The sequence below is a fragment of the Lissotriton helveticus genome, chromosome 9 (assembly GCF_964261635.1).
Source record: "Lissotriton helveticus chromosome 9, aLisHel1.1, whole genome shotgun sequence".
NCBI lineage: Eukaryota > Metazoa > Chordata > Amphibia > Caudata > Salamandridae > Lissotriton > Lissotriton helveticus.
Window position 1 is genome coordinate 1,171,735,253 of NC_136070.1, and position 21,166 is coordinate 1,171,756,418.

The 21,166-nt window shown below is 42.0% G+C and overlaps 1 protein-coding gene across 3 annotated transcripts in view; it reads left to right on the forward strand.

Moving 5' to 3' along the window:
* LOC144782330 (inter-alpha-trypsin inhibitor heavy chain H3-like) overlaps positions 1-21,166 on the forward strand; it is a 397,194-nt gene that overhangs the window by 336,481 nt on the left and 39,547 nt on the right. For all 3 annotated transcript variants that reach the window (XM_078661645.1, XM_078661643.1, XM_078661644.1), the window contains one exon: positions 19,909-20,081. In XM_078661645.1, the coding sequence (XP_078517771.1) occupies positions 19,909-20,081 (173 nt within the window). The remainder of the gene's footprint in view (positions 1-19,908; positions 20,082-21,166) is intronic.

A 21,166-nucleotide genomic window follows, 5' to 3' on the forward strand; every position in this document is an offset into this window, starting at 1 on the left:
TATGATTTTGGGTCTATTTCTTTGTTATGCATTACCCTCTGATTCGTTTTATTCATTTACTAGCAGCCCGTCCCGACCTTGTCGGGGAGCAATCAGGCTTCCCCGACCCCCGCCCGCCCCGACATTGTGCAGCAGCCCGGCCCCCCTCCCGCCCCGACATTGTCAAGCAGCCCGGGCCCCCGCCCGCTCCGTCCACCGCCTGCCCTGACCCCCGCCTGCCCGGAGCCTTACCTCAGCTGCCGCTCCTCCCCCGCGCTCCTCATTTCACCGCACATTGTGCAGCAGCCCAGCCCAGCCCCCCGCCCGCCCCGACATTGTCAAGCAGCCCGGGCCTCCGCCCGCCCCGTCCCCCGCCTGCCCCGACCCCCGCCTGCCCGGAGCCTTACCTCAGCCGCCGCTCCTTCCCCGCGCTCCTCATTTCACCGCTCCGCCGCTCCTCGCCCCTTACCGCTCCTCCCGCCTGTCCGCCGGTCCTCATCGCCATTCACCGCTCCTCCCCCGCGTTCCTGGACGCCGCTCCTCCCCGCGCTCCTGACGTCAGCACGCAGGTCACGGCCGGCGCTACTTCGAAGGGACTACTTTTTTAAAATTTATATAGCCTATAACCATCAACACACCCTGACGATTCCAACGGTGTATCGGGTGTGTGGATTGGCGCTGTGGTTGCCGAGTTTACCCGCCTCAAACGTGCAAAGTTCTTCCTTTATAATAGTAGGATAGATGCGCTGGAAGTGTTAATCTCGCCTCCACTGATTTGTATGAGAGTGCCTTGCAATACCTGTGAATGGCTCTTTGTGGTGTGTGTCTTTCTTCAACGTTTAGCTGGAGTAGAATTTAGCCTGTTTGTTAGTACATCTGCTTGTACATTTGGGGAATAGCAATTGCCTTGTAGATTGATTTTAGTTTTGCACATACCTCTCTCAGCCTACCTTTGACTTCTCCTTAACTCCTTACAGTCAGCAGTAGATATTTTCTCACCACTCCCCTGGTCCCTTTAACATTTACTCCAAAAATGTATGCCTCCACTTGCAGAGTTCTCTTGTATCATAGTGGAGAACTCTGCACATAAGAGATAGGCCAAATGTAGGGAGAGATCTCCAACCACATGTTTGTAAAAAGCATTTGTAACTATGGCCTGTTTATGATGGCGGTCGGACCGCACACCGACAGACCGTCGGTGATGGTCGGACCACCCACAGACCTTCGGTCTAACCGCTGCATCACAATGCAGGCCTCGGACCCTAATAGGTCAGAGTAAAGACCGTCACCTGTGAAAGGATCATCCTATCCCGACAGGGCATCAGTCGGAATCACAATTCTGAATGGAGGCGGTGCCAGATTTTGTGGACACCACATGATGCATGGCACACAGAAAAAGGAGCACTTTCCAACTGTCAGCCTGGTGGTCACATCGTAATGCTGCAGTCGAACTGTCAATTGTTTGTCAGGTGGTTTCCTAAATGCCGTGATAGCGGTCATCGGTCCAACTGACCACCATTGCAATCAGCCCCTTTGTAACATTGAACAACTGGAGATATGATTTATATACTTAAAACTGCTTGGTGAGTATGCTCCTATGTTCTGACAATGGAGGCATTCGAATCGTCAGATAATATAATATTTGTATGCATACCATGATGTTTAAAGTTATGTTTTCAGTTTTGAGTAATTTTGAGCGGTTTATAACTATAATGCAAACAACTGCCTTGTATCTTCTTACAGAATCATATTTTAAGTGGCAAGACAGTAGTTTTCAGAAAGCTGGAAGTTTCATGCCCCCACCATGGATGTAGGAGAATTGTAACTTGTAAAGTCCTGTTTGTTTCATACTTTGTACGGCGATGGAACAAGCTTATTTGATGTTAAAATAATCAAGCAGAAGACATTTTGAGTGATTGACTCTTTCTCATGGCTATCTAGGCAAATGTTTCATGTTACGTCGTGAAAACTATATTTGACTAGCTTACCTGATACAGTGACCAAAATGACATCTTGAAAGAGCAGTATAACGTCTCCTAGATTGAAAGGTCAGAGGAAAACAACCTTCATTGTAATGGCACTCTCAAGGATTGTGGTGCCGTAAACCGTAAACCTGAAAAACAGCGTGTAAGGGGTGGCCCGTCAATAATGTATGTTTTTCCTATGCTAGACGCCCATTAGGACTGACAAATGAAAGGTGCACTCTGTTAAGGCAGCTGTTTGTGAGCAGATGCAGAACATCATTGTCAACCCCAATATGACATTTTGGCTTTGTCAGTTGCTTTTATCAATGCTGCACATCATCCTCAAAGATGTTCAGCATGGCTAAAATAAAAGAATTAAAAAAATTCTATAGGTCCACCTGTATCATTTTATAGGAACGCAACATGCATGTGCAAACATACAAAAAGACCCCTGTGCTTTTTGATATTTGAAGTTAGCAATCCGAGTCGTATCAGTAAATAGAAAAAAGAAAACCTACAAAAGCATGTTTTTATCTTTTTAAAGCTGGTGGGAGAAGTATAAGCAGTAGGGGCAGAAACTACAAGCGGGTCAGAAGCAACATGGAGGGGTGTGGGGACACAGAAGCAGCATGAGGGAAGATGGGATACCGAAACAACACAGGGTAGGGTAGGGGATATAGAAACAACAGAGTGATGGGGGACACAGTAACAACAAGTAGAGGGTGGGAGACACAGAACCAACATGGTGTCAACAGGTGGACATGGAAGTAACATGAGAGAGGGTGGTGGGACAGATGCAAAATAGAGAAGCACACAGGCAAGTATAACTGGAATATGGTGGGAAGAAGAACATAAAAACAGGCAGCAGCACAAGGGGGAGAGAAGCACACAAGGGAGATGGCTCAAAAACATGTAAACATGTGCAATGTCTGTGAGTGCTTGCACAAAAAGTTCCCTCGAATTGAGCACAGACACCGGGGAAACAATCACATGGTAAAAAGGCAATGCTCTGTGGTAGGGTCGGATGAGTGACATAATATTGATGCATACAGTATTGACATACAAAAATATCAGAAAATAAATATGGCTAAAAATATTGCCTTCTTATACTTAACTAAGAAACCACAAATATGGGGAACACAAATATAATTGTTAAAAATATAATTTTTTACTTATATGAAAAACACTAATATTGTAAACAAAAATGTTGTTACCTTTAATTAAGCATATAAAATGTCAAAAACATTTATTCACACAATATCAACTACAATAATATTGCCAAAATAATGACATTACCATTAACCCCTTCCATGCTGGTGACGAACCCCAGCCGTCACGCTCCACGGTGCTCATGTGCTGATGACGGCTGGGGTTCGTCACGGCCCCGCCCTGTTCGTGCGGCTGCCGCACACTGGGGGAATCGCGGCCACACGGAAGGGGTTAATACATTTATGTAAAACAGTTCTTTCAAATAACCACAAAATATTGTATACACATTTAAATGAAAAAATAAATATAATACATCACCAAAATAGTTACAATTTACCCCAAGAAAATATATACCTAAATTCATAAAAACATACCCCCAAAATACTTTTCTCTAACTGCAAACATTTACACAGCAATTTAAATAATAATAAAAAATATATATATGAATAAAAATATATGTCCCTAGAAGATACCAAGACATAGAAATACCTAAACAATAAACAATCACACATAATGAGGATTTCCCTTTATATGACAACCTAAACAATAATTAGCAAATCCTAATATTGTCTACCAGCGGATAACTTACCTAAACTAACCCATTGTCAAACCTGGATGATGGATGGGACCTTCAAATGTGTCCCATACCATTCAATTAGATATACATCATACATGGTGAATATCAAAACACAAATATCTCTTTTATATATGCCCTTCTATTGAATAAAGAATCAATCTATCAATAACAATTTGTAGAGCTCGGCTAATCACCCATGAGCGTATCCAAGCACTGAAAAGCAGCACTTACTACGATCTCTTAAACCATATTAAACATAAAACAAATACCTACTACCCACAAAAAATAATCATAGACTGTGGACAATTTACCCCTACACAGGCATACAAGGCTGTTACTATCATTCAAATCAAAGCATATGAAGACACCTTCAACAATCGGTACTAAGGGCCATTTTATGAGGACAGTGGTCTCAGAAAGGCTGTACGCGTCGTGGCTGTCCAACTGCCACAAGCTAGGTTTTCTTACCATCCAATTACAAGTTTGCGGTTGGACCGCCATCGGCCTGCAACAACTCTGCCGACACCGGCAGGTTCTTGGGTCCAGACAGTCCAGCAGAAGGGAAGGCAGCTGTGAATGGCGGCAGTGCAGAGTTAGGCAGCACCATCAGGGATATGACTTCCATTTTCCAAGGCTTTTTCAAGGTGAGAACCCAGTTATGAAAAGGATGGCAGACAGGGGAGGAATGTGCTTGGGGGTAATGCACAGGGGCACCCTCCACATGCACTGTTGTGGGTGCACTGTGTGCCATGAATGACATGGTGCTTGGCACACAGTGCACGCACATGCAGAAGGCACTGTACGTGGAAGCATGTGCTGTGGCCCTTCTCAACGGCTGAGCCATGCCGCCACCGGTGGGACCGCTGACTTGTGACTCTGGGCCCGGCGGTCCACTTGTAATACAGCAGTGTGAACACCGCAGGCTTTGTGGGTGTTCTCCTGACCGAAGCATCAGTGGTCTGGCAGATGGACGACTGATGTCATAATCAGGCTTTAAGTGTAGAATATGTTACAATAAGCTAATTTGTTTTTTAAATGTATAATATTATAACACAAGCATACGTCCCTGTCTCAGAGGTTGATAACCACTGCACTTTACTAATAGAAAACCCTTTCAACCAACAAAATGAAGACAAACTAAGCCCCCTAATGGATTATTTCTAAAACACTTGGGTTGCAAGATGCCAACCCAAATTCCAAATACCATGGTGAAATGACTATACCAGCACAGTGGGACATGAAGCCACAACAAGCAACACAGGGAAGGATGGTATACAAAACCTTCCGTTCCACACTAGTCAGAACCCATCCTAAACTCTATGGCCCCGATTACGAGTCTGGTGGTCAAAGGACCGGCAGGCCAGTGTGGGTGCTGCAGTGATGGTCCAGCCACCGCAAACACAAGGAGATGATGGAGGGAGTGCTAAAACTTTTAAGACACTCACCTCCTGTCAAAGATCTGGGTTGAATCCATCATTGTTCTTTAGCTCACTTTGCCACCCCAGTTCAGACCCAGCTATATGCAAATCAGTCTTGATCCTGAGACTCATGGGAACAGTCCAGCCTGAACTGCCAAGCCAGGTCCTACCTGGACCAGTAACAATCATCCTGGGACCGGTTTTGGGGTAACACCCCTCATCAGCCAGGCTAGCTTGAATCCAGTGGTAAAGTGAGCAAGGGAGCCACATCTTGACATACTCTGCCAACTTAACACTAACAAAGGAAACACAAGGAGATGATGGATGGAGTGCTGAAACTTTTCAGACAATCAACCCCAGTCACTGATCTGGGTTGAATCCATCATCATTCTTTAGCTCACTTTGCCACCCCAGTTCATACCCAGCTATATGCAAATTGTGATTCCCCTATTACCATGACTAGAGAATCTAGATTTCATTAAAGACACGGAGGCTGACATTATGCATATTCTTTTAATGCAGTCTCTAAGCAGCCACATACATCACAATAAAAAGGTTCCATAAAAGAAAAGTGAGAATACATAAAGGGCATGAGCCAACATCATTCTGCCTCTTTTAAATGTGGAAATACAAAGAAGAATAAGTCCATGAAATACAGAAAAGACTTCAAAATGTCCAAAGAACTTCAGAGGATCCTCAGGTAAAAACTGCGAAGATAGAAGAAGTGAAGAAGGATCCAAACGTCTCGTAGTTAGGAAGGGTTATCTGAAAAGAAAGACAAGTACATCTTGGAGGAAATCCAAAGCAATAAAACAATGCAAATTTGCGCAGCACTGAATAATACAAATTAATATGCTTGAACTGTAAATAAGGTAGCAAATAAACAATACAAAATAATATGCTAGAACTGTAAACAGAAGAGCAAATAAATACAATAGAACATATCCCAGGGAGGGATGAGTGGGATAATGTCAGCCTCCGTGTCTTTAATGAAATCCAGATTCTCTAGTCATTGTAATAGGAGAATCGCAATTTCATTACAAGAACGGAGGCTACATTATGCATGTTGATAGCTTTGTAAGACTACATCAGACATATGTTTGATAGGCTTGCAATAATGTCGAGCAAAGATGCTAGCATTGGACCAGTCAGCAGCTTTAAGAATGTCATCCAACTTACCACCAGATCAGAGGGATATGCTGGCCATGGCACCTCTAAGAGAATGAGCTTGATATTTACGTAAATCAATGCCAGCTAAGTTCATAGCTGTTTTAACCCACCTAGCAATGGAGGGTGAGGATATAGCTTTATGTGGTTTAATAAAGGAAATGAGTAATTGGTTGACATCAGGGAGTCAAAAAACAGACATTCTGTGATCGTACTCTCTCAAACAATCAACTACCAAAGTTTAGGGCAGGAGTCAAAGCGAGGGTAGAAAATTGAGTCGGACATAGTCTTAGTTCTTCCATAAATTTCAAATTTAACACCAAACATGTTATAGGACCTATTAGAAATCTCTAAAGCTTTGACGTCGGAGACTCTACGACAAGAAATTAGACATAAAAGAGTAGCAAGTTTGATTGAAAGGTATTTTCTGTTTAGGAGAGTGTTATCAGGCCAATTAGTGAAAATATCTAAAATTAGCTTAACGACCCAAAGAGAATCATATTTGGGCTTAGGAGGTCTTCTTAGACGAATGCTCTTCATAACTCTATACATAATAATGTTTTTACCTACCATGTTACCATTCACAAGGGTGTGACCAGCAGAGATAGCTGACCTATAGCAGTTGATGGTTCTATAGCTAAGACCTCTATCAAATTGTTCACAAAGGAAATTAACTATGTCAACAATAGGTGCTTTAAGGGAATCCAGGTTCCTTTCCAGGCACCAATGACCCAGCTTCTCGAAATGTTGTTGTATCTGTAGTGTGTGCCTGGAGACCAGGACTCTCTGAAGAGAGTAGAAGCTGTAGACGAAAGTCCTGAGATTTCATTGGATCTCGTGACACTTTCCAAGCAGGAAGGTTCAAATTCCCTATCTGGATTAGGGGGTGAATTCCGCCATCTACGTCTGTTAGGAGATATTTGAGGAAAGGGATTAGAAGGGGGGTTTCGCATGCCAGTTCCAGAGCCGTGGGGAGCCAAGCTTGAGATGGCCAGAAGGGAGTTACTAGAACAAGGAAGCATTGTTTGAGTCTCACTTTCTGTAAAACCCTTTGGGTCATGGCACAGGGGGAAATGCGTAGGCACTGAGGCCCTTCCAAGATTGGAGAAAGGCGTTCTCTGCTAGAGCTCCGGGATTGAGCATCCAGCTGAAGTATTTGTCCAGTTCAAATGTTAGTCTGCTTGCGAATAGATCTATTTCCAAGGGACCGCAAATCTTGTCCAGAGACCTGAAGATGGAAACGTTGAGTTTCCAATCGCTGTGGTTTAGGAGGAATCTGGAGTTCTAGTCCGCCAAAATGTTGGATTTCCCGGGAAGGTATTCTGCTTTCAGAGCGATTTTGTGTTCCAGACAGAACACCCAAAGTTATTTGGCCAAATGTGAGAGGTCTGCAGATTTGGTGCTGCCCAGACAATTTATATAGGCTACTGCAGATATGTTGTCCATCTTTAAGATGACCGACCTGCCATGTAGAGAGTGTTTGAAGCTCACCAAAGCGTAAAGACCAGCTGTGAGTTCCAAGTAATTTGTGTGTTGAGAGGATTCTTCCAGAGACCAGAGGCCACCTGTGTTCTGATCGAGAAGGCAATCTCCTCAGCCATGCAGGCTTGCATCTGATTCCAAAACAAATTTGGGTTTTAAATCAAAAATCGCTTTGCCTTGCCACTCGTCCAAATTTTCAAGCCACCAAGTCAGTTCCAACTGGGCTTCTCGGTCTAGAGAAACGCGATCTTCGTACCAAAGGCCCAACCTTAGGGCTCTCGCTTTCACCCTTTGGAGGGCCCGATAATTTAGAGGACCAGGAAAAGCCGCTTGAATAGAGGAGGAGAGGAGACCGAGTAGTCTGGCTAGTTCTCTGAGGGGAAAGTCTTGTTGTTTCAAGACATGACGAATTTCCTTCTTGATTTTGGTTATCTTCTTAAAAGGGAGCAGGAGGAGACATTTGGATGTATCTACAGTGAATCCCAGAAACTCTAGGGACCTGGAAGAAGTCAGGACCAATGTTTCTTTGTTGATGATGAAGCCCAGGTTTTCTAGAAGGTTCATTACTGTCTTTAGATCTTGAGATATTTGTGAACATTCTTGCGACATAATGAGAATGTCGTCTAGATATATGATCAAACGGATACCTCTTTCCCTTAGGTATGAGGCGATTGGTCTCATAACCTTGGTAAAGCACCAAGGGGCAGAAGAAAGGCCGAACAGGAGGGCTTTTTAACTGGTATAATCGGTCCTTCCAAAGGAGCTGGAGAAAGGGTTGATGGATTTCAGCCATGGGAATGGTGAAATAGGCATCCTTTAAGTCCAGTTTTACTAACCAGTCTCCTTCCAGAAGAAGATCTCTTAGAAGATGAATTCCTTCCATTTTGAAGTGTCTGTAGACCAAAAATTTGTTGAGATGTCTTAAGTTTATCACAGGTCTCCAACCCTTATCTCTTTTCTCTTCGAGGAAGAGTGTGCTTAAGAATCTGAGTTCTTCTTAAGAAACTTCTATAATTGTACCTCTTTGGAGCATGGAGGAGATCTCCTCTTCTATTATTTTCTGTTGTTCTGAAGGGAGTGGGAATTTCCTTGGAAGAGAGGATTGAGTAGGGGTTTCTGTAAAGTCTATTCTAAAACCCCTGACAGTATTTAAAACCCATGCATCTTGAGTGATCAGTTTCCAATTCTGAAAAAAGAATTTGAGTCTCCCTCCCACCTTTTGGGGGAAAGAAGGAGCGGTAGGAAGGGGAAGAATACTCACTTGGTGGGATGGTATTGGTGGATTGACCTCGAGATCTGAATCCTCTGGAGCGCATGCCTCTCCCTCTCTAGGGATAGAACTGCAAGTTGTTGAATTGCTGAAAGCCTCTACCGAATCCGTGTGATCTTGAGGAGGTCCTTTTGTTAAACTGGCCGGAAGAGAGGCCCCTTCTTCCGGCCCGGCCAAAAAGTTTATTATTAAAGACCTTGCGCATGTTCTGTTGGGCCTTATCCAAAGCCGTAAAAATTGCAACGTATTTGCCAAGAGACTTTATGAGATCCTCTCCGAAGAGGAAGCCCATAGGGTTCTGAGAGGTATCTTTGTCAGCCATGTCTAAGAGTTTCAGGTTTATTTTAGTTAAGACAACTCTCCGTCTCTCCTCATTTAAGCTAGTATTAGCATTGCCAAGCAGTATTAGGTCCCTCTGGCTCCAGCCCCTGATCAAGTTAGTATTAAGGGGAGTGCCATTAATATGGCTCTCCTCCGCTGCATCGATAATCCTAGCTAGTGGGCCTAGGATGTCTAGGAGACGATCTTGACATCCTTTAAGGGACATTTCCATGCCTTTACGTAGATCTTGGCCAAGTTTGAAAAGAAATTTAATCAATTCTGGGTCTAAGTTTGGATTTTGGAATACTTAATTATCAATAGAACGTCTGGAGCACTCAGATCTGATGATATTACGAGTATTACGCTCTAATGGGTACCTCAACCACTTATTGATGAATTTTGACACGTGGTCTTGAGGCCACCACTCAGAGCTTCTGGGGTGTTTAAGGTTTAGGGGAGAGAACATTTCTTCTCCCAGGGGGTCCAGAATGGTATCCTTTAAGGCAGAGGTGGGTTCAGGGGGTTAAAAAGTTCTTGATCATAGTCCTCATTTAAATCAAGGATGTATTTGTCAGGGGTATCTGACGAATTATCATCACAGAATTCATTCTCTCCCATAAGGTCATGAGGACACCCGGATATTGTGTGCGGCGAGTGGCACCTGGATAGGTTGTGCCTCAAGAGACACCCATGGAGTTTGAGGTGCGAGGACCTCCATTTATATTTGAGGTGCTAAGACCTCCCGGATTTTGTGAGGTGCTTGGATCTCCTATAGTGCTCCTAGGGATTAAATGCTCTAAGTTTTTAATTTTCTTTGATCTTTTACCCCTTACATTTTCAACATTGAGAGTTTCAGCAAACTCATCCTCCTCGGAGGTAATTGACCTTTTTGAGGACATGACCTCAAACATACAGGATTGCATTTCACTAGGTAGGAGATTTTTGAAAGCTTCATTTTCCATATTGGCTGTAGGGGCAGAAGCTCCATCAGTGTCAGACATGGCACGTGGTATAAAGTATAAAATAAGGAAGGAGAAGAAAAAACTTTAAAGAACTCAAGTAGTAAAGAAATAAGCGTAGGGGGCAAAACAAAAGTCCAGCTCAAAGAGTTAAATCAAATGACCTAAAAGTCCCTTTTTTAATTATTATTATCATTATGGGCCCTCAAAGGGTTAAATTAAATGGATTAAGGGACCTCTCTCTCTTTTTTTTAATATATATATATAATAAGGGCTTGAAACTTGTGGTTGTGGCCGGGAGGCAGCAGCTGATCGCGTAGACCGAGGAGTAACTGATTAGATTGAGCTTGCAATCAGCTGCTGCCCTTTGTTAGCATGGTAACCGGTGATTTAATAACAATCAGCCCGTAGCGAAGGATAAAGAAGAAAGGACCTTGGCAATATGAATACGCGACGTTGCGGTTGCCAAGGTTCATTTATTTAAGTTGTCAGCGTTACACGACCCCGCTCGAGGAGCCGCGTGCATCGCAAAGAGACAGACTAGTAAAAGCTTCGGTTTAAGCAGAAAGGGAATAAAGGGCAAGGAAAGGCGATTGGCGTAGAGGCAAGGTGAGGACTGATAAAGAGAACAATTTTAAATGAAGAAAGTGGATAAAAGCAAAATACTTACCGGTACTGAATGGAAAAAACGGTTAAGAGAAATTAAACAATACATAAAGTAACTAATACACGATGTGGTAAATCATGAAGTGAATAAATATACAATATGGCAAAGAATAGCCATAGAGGAAAGAAGAGAGGGGGATTTCCATAAATTGGAAATCGGTGTGGAGGCAGAGAGTAGGAAGGATAGGGGGAAATTAGACCAAATCATTAATAAATATGGATGTAAGATTAAACAAAGGAATAGAGGAAACACAAATGAGGACCACTTATCTGCGCAGAGACGCATTTAAAAGAGGCAGATTGATGTTGGCTCATGCCCTTTATGTATTCTCAATGTTCTTTTATGGAACCTTTGTATTGTGATGTATGCGGCTGCTTAGAGACTGCATTAAAAGAATATGCATAATGCAGCCTCCGTTCTTGTAATGAAATAAGTCTTTACCCTGTGCCTCATGGGAAGATTCCAGCCCAAAGTGCCAAGCCAGGTCTTCCCTGGACCTTAAACAAGCATCCTGGGACCGCTTGTGGGGTAACAACCCTCATTATCCAGGCTAGCTTAGATCCAGTGGCAAAGTGAGCAAGGGACCCATGTCTGGGCATATCCGTCCCACTCGGGGTAACAAATGCAAAAAGAGCAATTGATGGACAGAATGCTGCTCAATGTCAAACATTCACCCAAGTACAGAGATCTGGGTCGAAATGCCCCAAAAAATGTAACACTCAATACCCACCGGACATGTTTGTAGATAAAAACCCATAATGTAAACAAGAAAACCCACCCATAAAACACATTTTGTTTCTAAAAATACAGATACATTACCCTTGATCATCATAAATAGGTAACATAAACCAATATAACAAAACATTACGATACATTACTAAAAAAGTTTACAAACCCCCCAAACTACACATTAGTAAAAGCACTACTAATATTAAAACCTAGGGCCTCATTAGGATGGTGGTGAGACTGCCAACGACAGCCCGTTGGTGATGGTCTCACCACCATCCTAAGCAATATCCCCACCTGCCACCGTGTTGGCGGTTGGAAAGACCGACAGCCATGCATCCAATGGGCTCCTTGAGCCCACCGGTGCGTCACAGGGAGTTGATTTCCCTACAATGGTGACGGTGCCTGCCAAGCACTACCGTAGGGATTACAATGTCCCTTTCCACACACCTTTTCATGCCTAAGCAGGCCCCCTTTCTCCCCTGCCCCCCAGACATGGGACCAATGGTCCATCCTACATAAGCCTGCACCATGTAGCAGGCACCACATGATGCCTGCCACGTTGTGCAGGGATTGAGGCATGTGCTGCAGCCAGCAGCACATGCTGCAATACAAAATATATGCAAAAACACAAGAACACTTGGTATCCTACTTAATTTAAATACAGCAACCACACTTTGGGGCATATTATCAAGGGGGTTTATCTCCCTATTACCTAGCTGTCGCAAACACCAGTTAGCGACAGCTAGTAGGAGATAGCGACCATCTTGGGCCCCACTTTGCATGTCAGTGATATTTATCACTAATGACATGCAAAGTGGGCGTGCCAAGATGTTAGCGACTGGAAACAGTTGCTAACATCGCTATCTCCTATTACCAACTTATGGAGATATTCGCGCTAAGCGCAAATATCTCCAAAAGTTAACACCTGCCCTGAGCAGTTCTTGGCCATGTTATCCAATGGGAGGTGGATAACATGGCTAAGAGCATTAGCTCGGTAATGCATGAATATCGCTGACTTTTCAGCGATATTCATGCGTTGCGGCTGATTTTTATCGCATTTGCGATAAACCTTGGTAATACCAAGGTTTATTTGCGATAAGAATCGCCGCAGCTCAGCGGTAAATTTTTGTCTCTAACCAAGCAATAACGATAATTATCGCTATTGCTTGGTAATATGCCCCATATATTCCTTTGGTGGTGGGGTTGTTTATTCACCCTAATTTCTCAATGGCTCTATTTCTTATTGTGGAAGGAAACTCATATCCTTATAGAAAACACATATCAAATGACGTACACAATTTATACAACATTTAGATTGTTCACCACAAATAACATTGACATTAATTTGACATCATAAACATAAATATAACACAATACCAATATGTCATAAACTTCAACATAACTGTAACACAAAACAAATATGACATATATGTACAAAAATATGCCACAATCTTTTCTTTGGCGTTTCTTATGTCCTGAATTCATCAATTGACTATGCCTATACGTGCATTCAACTATTTGTCATCATAAATTGACATTGCCGACGTGTTTCAAGCCCCACTGTTTTCTCTACGGGCTCTCATCAGGGCTCCTTAGTAACAACACATTGGAAACATCTATAGGACAAGCGAAATGGGAAATCACTCTTTTAGCCTCTACCTTTCTCACTATTTCTGGGATATATATATATAAAAAAAATTGAAATGTTAAAAAAAATGTTAAACAATAGAAACCTATTGAGGAAAATGTACAGCATACAATACTATTTAAATATGATTTATATTATTTACATTATAATAAAATGAATTAAAAAATGTTTCATTTTTCTATATATACATGTTATTTTTAAAGTTGAAATATATATGTTTAAATATGTTAATATATATACATTACATAAACTTTTAACACATAAATAAAGCTAGAAAAATGTGTTTTATGTCTTTATTCTATAAAATATGTAATTAAAAATATTATATATTGCAAATACACAACTATTTTTCATTATAATTATAAACATTAACAATTTGAATTGAATAATACAAACTAGTTCTGGTATACCAATTCAATTTAAACAAAGGATTTCACACTATAATTATAAAATAATGTAATCACAGTTCAGCTTAAACAATTTTTAAGTACGTGCTGGACACTAAAGGGATATATATAGTATCACAAGTAAGGGTGGGCTGCAAATTCCGCTCTGCTCGGGGAATTTGCGAAATTTCGGCAATTCCGCGTTCCGCTTGGAATGCGGAATGGCTGAAAATTCCGCGATCCACGGCGTAGCGGAATTTTGAGCATGGTGAGTAGAGGTATTGTACAAAACTGTGGCATCTTCTGGAACTTTACGCAGCTGTAGTGTAGGAGAACCCCTATACATTTACCCAACGAGGTAGCACTTACTGATTAGCCAGTAGAAAGTACTCCTGTTGAGTAGAGGTATTTCACAAGACAGTGGCATCTTCTTGGATAAATATGCAGGGCAGTATTCACTCTGGCACGATGCTTCTGTCACAAAAATTAAACCTCAACAGGAAGCACTTACAGATATAAATAAAGCAGATGCATTAATCAGCCCAAAAACAAAGTTTGTGAGCACGGTCGAGGCTGGGCAGATGTGCTTTCTCGCCACATCTACTGTCTAAAATGTGCTGTGATCCTTGCATCCATGAGTTTCTCAAGCTCAATCCCCATATAGTTCCTGTGACCAGAAGGTTCTTTCTCCTCATCTGCTGCTCTCATCGTTCTCTGACCTTTTATAAACAAGAGGCATGTGAACTCGCATAGAAGCCCCGCCCAACATACACGAGCGGTATGCCACGTCTTCCCGCCCTTTACCCACAATCATGGACAGCTCACTCAAGTGACCCCAGCTCCTTTCAGCGCGGTGGCAAAGTACAAACACACATGGTCACTCACTGGAGACAACTCTTTTGGCCCGCAGCTGTAGTGTAGGAAAGGCACTATACATTTACCCATCGAGGTAGCACTTACTGATTAGCCAGTAGTACTTCAGTTGATTAGAGGCATTGCACAAAATGGTGGCATCTTCTTGGATAAATAATATATACTGGGTAGGATTCATTCTGGCACGATACTCCTGTCACAAAAATTTATTCCGCGAGCTCGCCGAATTCTGTGTGCTTGCTGAGTTTTTCGCCGTTTCGTGGAACTTGCGTAGCACGACTACGCAAATTCCGCCCACCCCTAATCACAAGGAGACCCCAACTTTTTTAACCAGGGGTATTAATAGTCAAGGAAAACAACAGTGCTTCATGTAAGGCCAATGGATCCTGATAACGATTAGTCATCCAAGACAAAAGAGGGCACATTTTTCTTTTAGCCCACAGCATCACAGAATTGTTTTTTTTAAAAGGTATATGACAGGACACTTATGGGCATTTGTCAATTATTTTATTCAACTATATCATATTTCTTCAAGGGAATATAGCTACAGTGCTCACAAGAAGGTGAAAAAAGGGGTGTGTGCTGTGTTGAATAAAGGAAAAATTCTAAAAATATTCATCACACTGACAACATAAGCAAACTCCTTTTGAATAATTTTTGCATATTGAAATAGGAGTTTTGTTGTACTAAAGTCGACGGCGTTTCGATCTTAATCATTCAAGATCATCATCAGGACTGGTGTGTGAGCATCAGGTAATGGTGTCAATAGTGGATGGGATCAAAATTAATGGCATGGAGGGTTGGAATTGCCCAAAGGGAGTTTGTCCTGGAGAGTAGGATTAGAAGTAATTTGTAGAAAGCTCAAACGGATGGATCCTTTTAGTTTTAGGAGTCGAAGGAAGTGAAGCCCCATATAAGTTCCTGGGGTCACTGTGTAGTCAGTGAAAAAACCTTGGATTTGATCGAGTATACCACAGAAGTTGGTAGAGGCGAGGACGGGCTGGGAGCTCCGGAACCTGCTGGTGATGAATGCACGATCGGACAATAATGGGATGACATTTACTATTTCCACTCCACTCCAAACAAATTTGGTAAAGGTGTTGGACACTACAGGGGTGACATTTATGATTCCCATTCCAATTTGTGTCAAGTTAGAGAAGGTGCTGAACACTAAAGAGGTGACATTTACCATTCCCACAATAGTCTAAAACAATGTTGGGAAGGTGCTGGACTCTAGAAAGGTGACATTTACTGTTCTGACCCCAATCTAACAACCAATTTGTGGAAGGTGTTAAACACTAAAATTGTGGTATTTACTATTCTCACTCCAATCTATACAATCTATACCAATTTGTATAAGGTGTTGACACTAAAGAAGCTACATTTACTAATGCCACTCCAATCTAAAACAATTTAGGGAAGATGTTGGACACTAAAATAGTGACATGTACTAGTCCCACTCCAATCTATATGAGTTTTTGGATGGTGTTGGACACAAAGGGATTATATTTACTATTCCCACTCCAACCTTATCCAATTTTGGGAAGGTTTTGAACACTATAGGCGTGAAATTGATTATTTTCACTCCATTCAATACCAATATGGGGAAGGTGTTGTACACTAAAAAGGTGACATTTACTAATCCTACTCTAATCTACTCCGAATTGGAGAGGGTGTTGGAAACTAAGGGGCCGATTAGGATGGTGGTTTTTCCGCATCCTCCGGGCCGGCGGAAGTGTCCGCCGGCCTGGAGGATGCGGAAAAACCGCAGCGGAGACTCCAAAGACCCACCGCCAAATTAGGATGGCTGGTGGGTCTGGAATTCCGTCCGCCGCTTTTCCGCCGCGGTCGGCTTCCGACCGCGGCGGAAAAGCTATAACATGGCAGGCGGTGTCTATGAGACACCGTCCGCCATATTATGATGTGTGTGTAAATATGCTTTTCCACGGCGGCAATGCCGCCATGGAAAAGCATACGGACCTTCACTTCGGGGGCCCGTTGCGGGCCCCCTGGGTGAAGGGGTGGTGGTGGGTGCACATGGGGGGTACCTATGGTACCCCCCTGCATTTGCATGCACAATGCAGCAGGCACCGCGCGGTGCCTGCCGCTTTGTGCACGCAAATGCTGTGCATGCATTTTTTACATTGGGGCGGGCGCAGCTTGAAGCTGCACCCGCCGCAATGTTAGAGATAGAGGATGTGACCGCCACCCTGGCGGTCACATCCTAATCAGATCGGAGGGAACGCCGCAGCCCATGCGGACGTTCCCTCCTCCTCAGGGGTCGCGGACGGACTCAAGTCCGTCCGCGATCCTAATCGACCCCTAAATATGTGACATTTACTATTATTATTGCAATCTAACCCAATTGGAGGAAGGTGTTGAACATAAGAAAGGGTTACCTTTACTATTCTCACTCCAATCTAAACCAATTTACTGAAGGTGTTGGCCACTTAAGGGGTGATATTTACTATTCCCACTCCGAAGTAAACTATCTTGAAGAAACTATTGGACACACAAGAGGTGACATTTACTATTCCCACTCCAATCTACCAATTTTGGGAAGGTGTTGAATATAAAAAAGGGTGTCATTTACTATTCTCACTCCAATCTAAACCAATTTACTGAAGGTGTTTGCCACTAAAGGGGTGATATTTACTATTCCCACTCCAAAGTAAACTATCTTGAAGAAACTATTGGACACACAAGAGGTGACATTTATTATTCCTACTACAATCTACCAATTTTGGGTAGGTGTTAGACACCGAAGGGGTGAATGTACCATTCCCATTCTGCTCTAAGCCAATCTGGGGAAGGTGTTGGCAAGTACAGGGCTAAAATGTTTACATTAAATTTACATTAAAATATCCACTTTTTAAAAATCTCCCCACCATTATTTCTTAAAAGCCCAATATCCATCTTCTAAAAAATGTATTAATCCATTGTTCTAATACATTAATGCAACTCAAAATACACATTTCAACAATTTCGTGATTAATAGATTATTTTCTAAAATAAGGAATACAAAAAAAATCAATAAACATATAGAATCAAAAACATCAGCATTAATTGCATGGAAAATAACACGTACAAATGATATACAACAATATTTTAAAATTTATATTTTTTACAAGGATATTAAAAATAACACTTAAAATAATATTTATACCTTTGATATTCCTGTTGATAATATTTTCAACATCCTGATATTCTTGGCACAATATTTTTGTATCACAATATTTTTATTTCGTTTTTTTGTCCAAATATCGATCGGGACAAACACAAGGTTGAGAAGCTGGGACATGAATAAGAAGCAGGCAAATGAGAGTTACAAGAAAAACAAACCAGTGGCAAACAACGGGCAGGCTCCAAACCCCTATATTTTCATGGTATGCCACAATATGCCTACAACAAACAGCGCATGCACTATCTAGTAGGCTCGACCTAAAAATACATTTGCTCTGCATATCAATTAATGAAAGAGAAGTACAACACAGTTACAAAAGTCAGAATAAATGTAAGTAGGGGGGCCTGAAACTAAGTGGCAGTTTTAGATCCTGGCAGGTGGCTTGTTTCTCTACCAGGGGGATGGACCAATTACTCCGTTGCCTTGAAGGAGATGATACCTGCTAGATTTCTAAATGACCACCAAGCTGGTAGTCTTTTAAAGCAGTGTCAGGAACTGCCATCACAGCAGTTCCTTTCTATGCATTTCACTGTTTGGTACAGTGATCCATCAACATGACAGAGTCTCACACCAATTTCTATTTTCAAAAAGAAATCCCAAAACGGGATTTTCTTTTTGAAAATGAAAAAGGTAATGCCTCCCTTACCATGAGAGTCATATCCCATGGTGAATGGGGCATTATTTCTTTTTTACTGTCTCTCAGCGCCAGGGAGTGCCTGGTGGTGACAGACAGTAAAAACACTATGTGTGTGCCCAGCCTAATTGGTGAATGGACATATAGCCATTTTTCCTATTGTTCTTACTCCGTTGGACTGTCGGAGAAGTTTGGCCTCAGGGGTAACAGAGTAAACACCACAGTTGCCAAACTTAAGGTCTGCCAGCATCTAAATTAGGTGGTCGGACAACTTTGCTGGTGGGGAGGTAACTCCTGCTTCGTTTCGATGGAGTTCCCTCTCCGCCAACATATAAATCAGGCCTAAAGTCAGGCAAACAATGAAGGAGCACACAATAAATAAAAAAATGTATAGTGAAAAACAGCCAACATCTATAAGAACTGGTCATCGATCAAACAATTATAAAAAAGTTTCAGTTTGTAGATTAGTAATGCCCGCTACTAAGAAAAAGTGCAATGTGCAGAAATACAAATAGGCATTCATATTTAAAACAATCTTCAATTAATGGATTTCTGAGAAACATTCTAGATCACTTGTTTTTCAGATAACACCATCTATAATTCATGACTCGAACAATCAAAGGTTTATTGCTTTGTAGAGTGCCCATTCCTTTCACTAAAAAAGGCAACTGTTTAGAGGGCATATGAGAGTTATAAATAGGTCTATTCTTTATATGCTACAGAGTGTTCACCCCGGGTATTTACCAAGAAGTTTCCATTCTTGATGTTGACACGTTTGGACCATGCTCTTTTTCTCAGGCCACTTCAGGGCTGTACTGAGTCTTGAGGCTGAGGAGTTTTAATTGGTATTATTGGGTAATCGTGACTCAAGGATTATTTCTGGTTGGTTCAGGTTACACATTAGAAGTATTTGTCCAATAAACTGAGAAGTGTCTGTGCGGCTCGACCCCATACAGTGTGACGGGAGATGCAGCACAAAAGCATATACATGAGACATCTTAAGAGAGGACTTTTTTTGTCACTTAATAGGCCTATCACCCTGTAGATTTAATGGTGCCAACTCCCTTTGTTCTTTCTGCTTATTAGGACTGCGCTCATCTTTATGATCAATATGAGAAGCTCACATGCTTACTTCATCATCATTTGGAATGGTGAAATATCCTGCCCTTAGGCACTACTTGGGCGCTTTTTTCAATTAACAGAATGGAGATATGCCTCAAAGGAAAGTCCATTTGAGAGGATGGAGTTGATCTCTTTATGTTCAAATTCTTGGATTGACTTCAAATATTTTCACAGCAGTGTCTTTTTAATGAGAAAATTGTTCATTATTGAAATAAAAAGGGCAGGTATGAATTTAAAGGTGTAGAATAAAAATTGTGTAAAAGCAGATGTCAAACAACTGCATGCAGGCTATACAACGTATCTTTCTTTATACCCCTAGGTTTAACCTTTCCATTTTAAATGGCTACAAGATGATAGTTACCATGGGCCAAGAAGCTACCTTTGAGATTGTTCTTCATCGGCGACCAAAGAAGCATTCGGATCAGCGAGATTTTTTGGGTCTATATACTCTGGACAGCCATCAGCTTTCTTCTCAGACGCATGGGCTGCTGGGTAAGGATCTATCTTCCATGTTGGACCACTGCAATTTTTTGTCTCTTTTAAATCAGGAGAATTACTTGTGTAGGCCTGCCTCATAGGGTCATCAAACCACTTTACAGGGCACATGATACTGGGACAGTTGAAATCATGGTGTAGTATAAAGAAGGGTTTCCCCTTGGTGGCATGGTTAATCATTGGGCCCTTCCCGTTTCACTGCAGAACAGGGCCTGCTGCGACCTACGAGTTATGTGGAAGCACATTTTTAGAAGAGAGTAGATGAAAAGAGATGTAAAGAAAATAGGAACAATCCTTAGTCCTGATGAAAATCATTGTGGTAGGGCTTGAAACATGTAGACTTCTGAAACTTAGGAACATAATTTCATTATGTTTAACTTTCTCCCCATTTTTTAACCATACAGGTTAGAGGTACAAATACAATTATTTTTCTACTAGACAAGAATTTTAATCTTTCTCAACCGCCCCCCTCATATTTCTTTTACATCTTTTTTTCATCTATTAAAAACAACAACAAAAAGTAATCCCGCGTAACTCGTAGGTCGCAGCACTTCCCATTCTGCAGCAGAACAGGAAGGACCCAATGATGAAGCATGCGACCAAGGGGAAACCCTAATAGGTGAGGGTTATCTAAAGGAAATATTCTGTTTTCCAAACCAGAAGTTGAAGTCAAGTCCAAGAGTGATGGACAAGCTCTCTTTGTTTATGGTTTATTTCAATAGGAGGACAAGTTATTTTTGTCAGTCTCCTCTACCTCCCCCCTTTGATTTATGTATATGTTATACACAGAAGACCAATCTAGATCAGATTGTAAAAGTCAAGATGTGATGGGAGTCAGATTTAAATGAGACAGTCTGCCATGTAGTTGGCCTTTCATACATACAGATTGTATTATATATATTAACATTTTGAGGTGCAGGAAGATGGATTGGCACGCCTAAATGCTGCAGCCAAAACTATAACGCTGGTGTCATGACATTTTATAATGGAAGCATCCAGATAGCTCTCCATACACCTGAAGTGGTGTTGAAGTACTTTCAGAACATGTATCTCCTTCATTGTAGATTGTGCTTGGTTGGAAG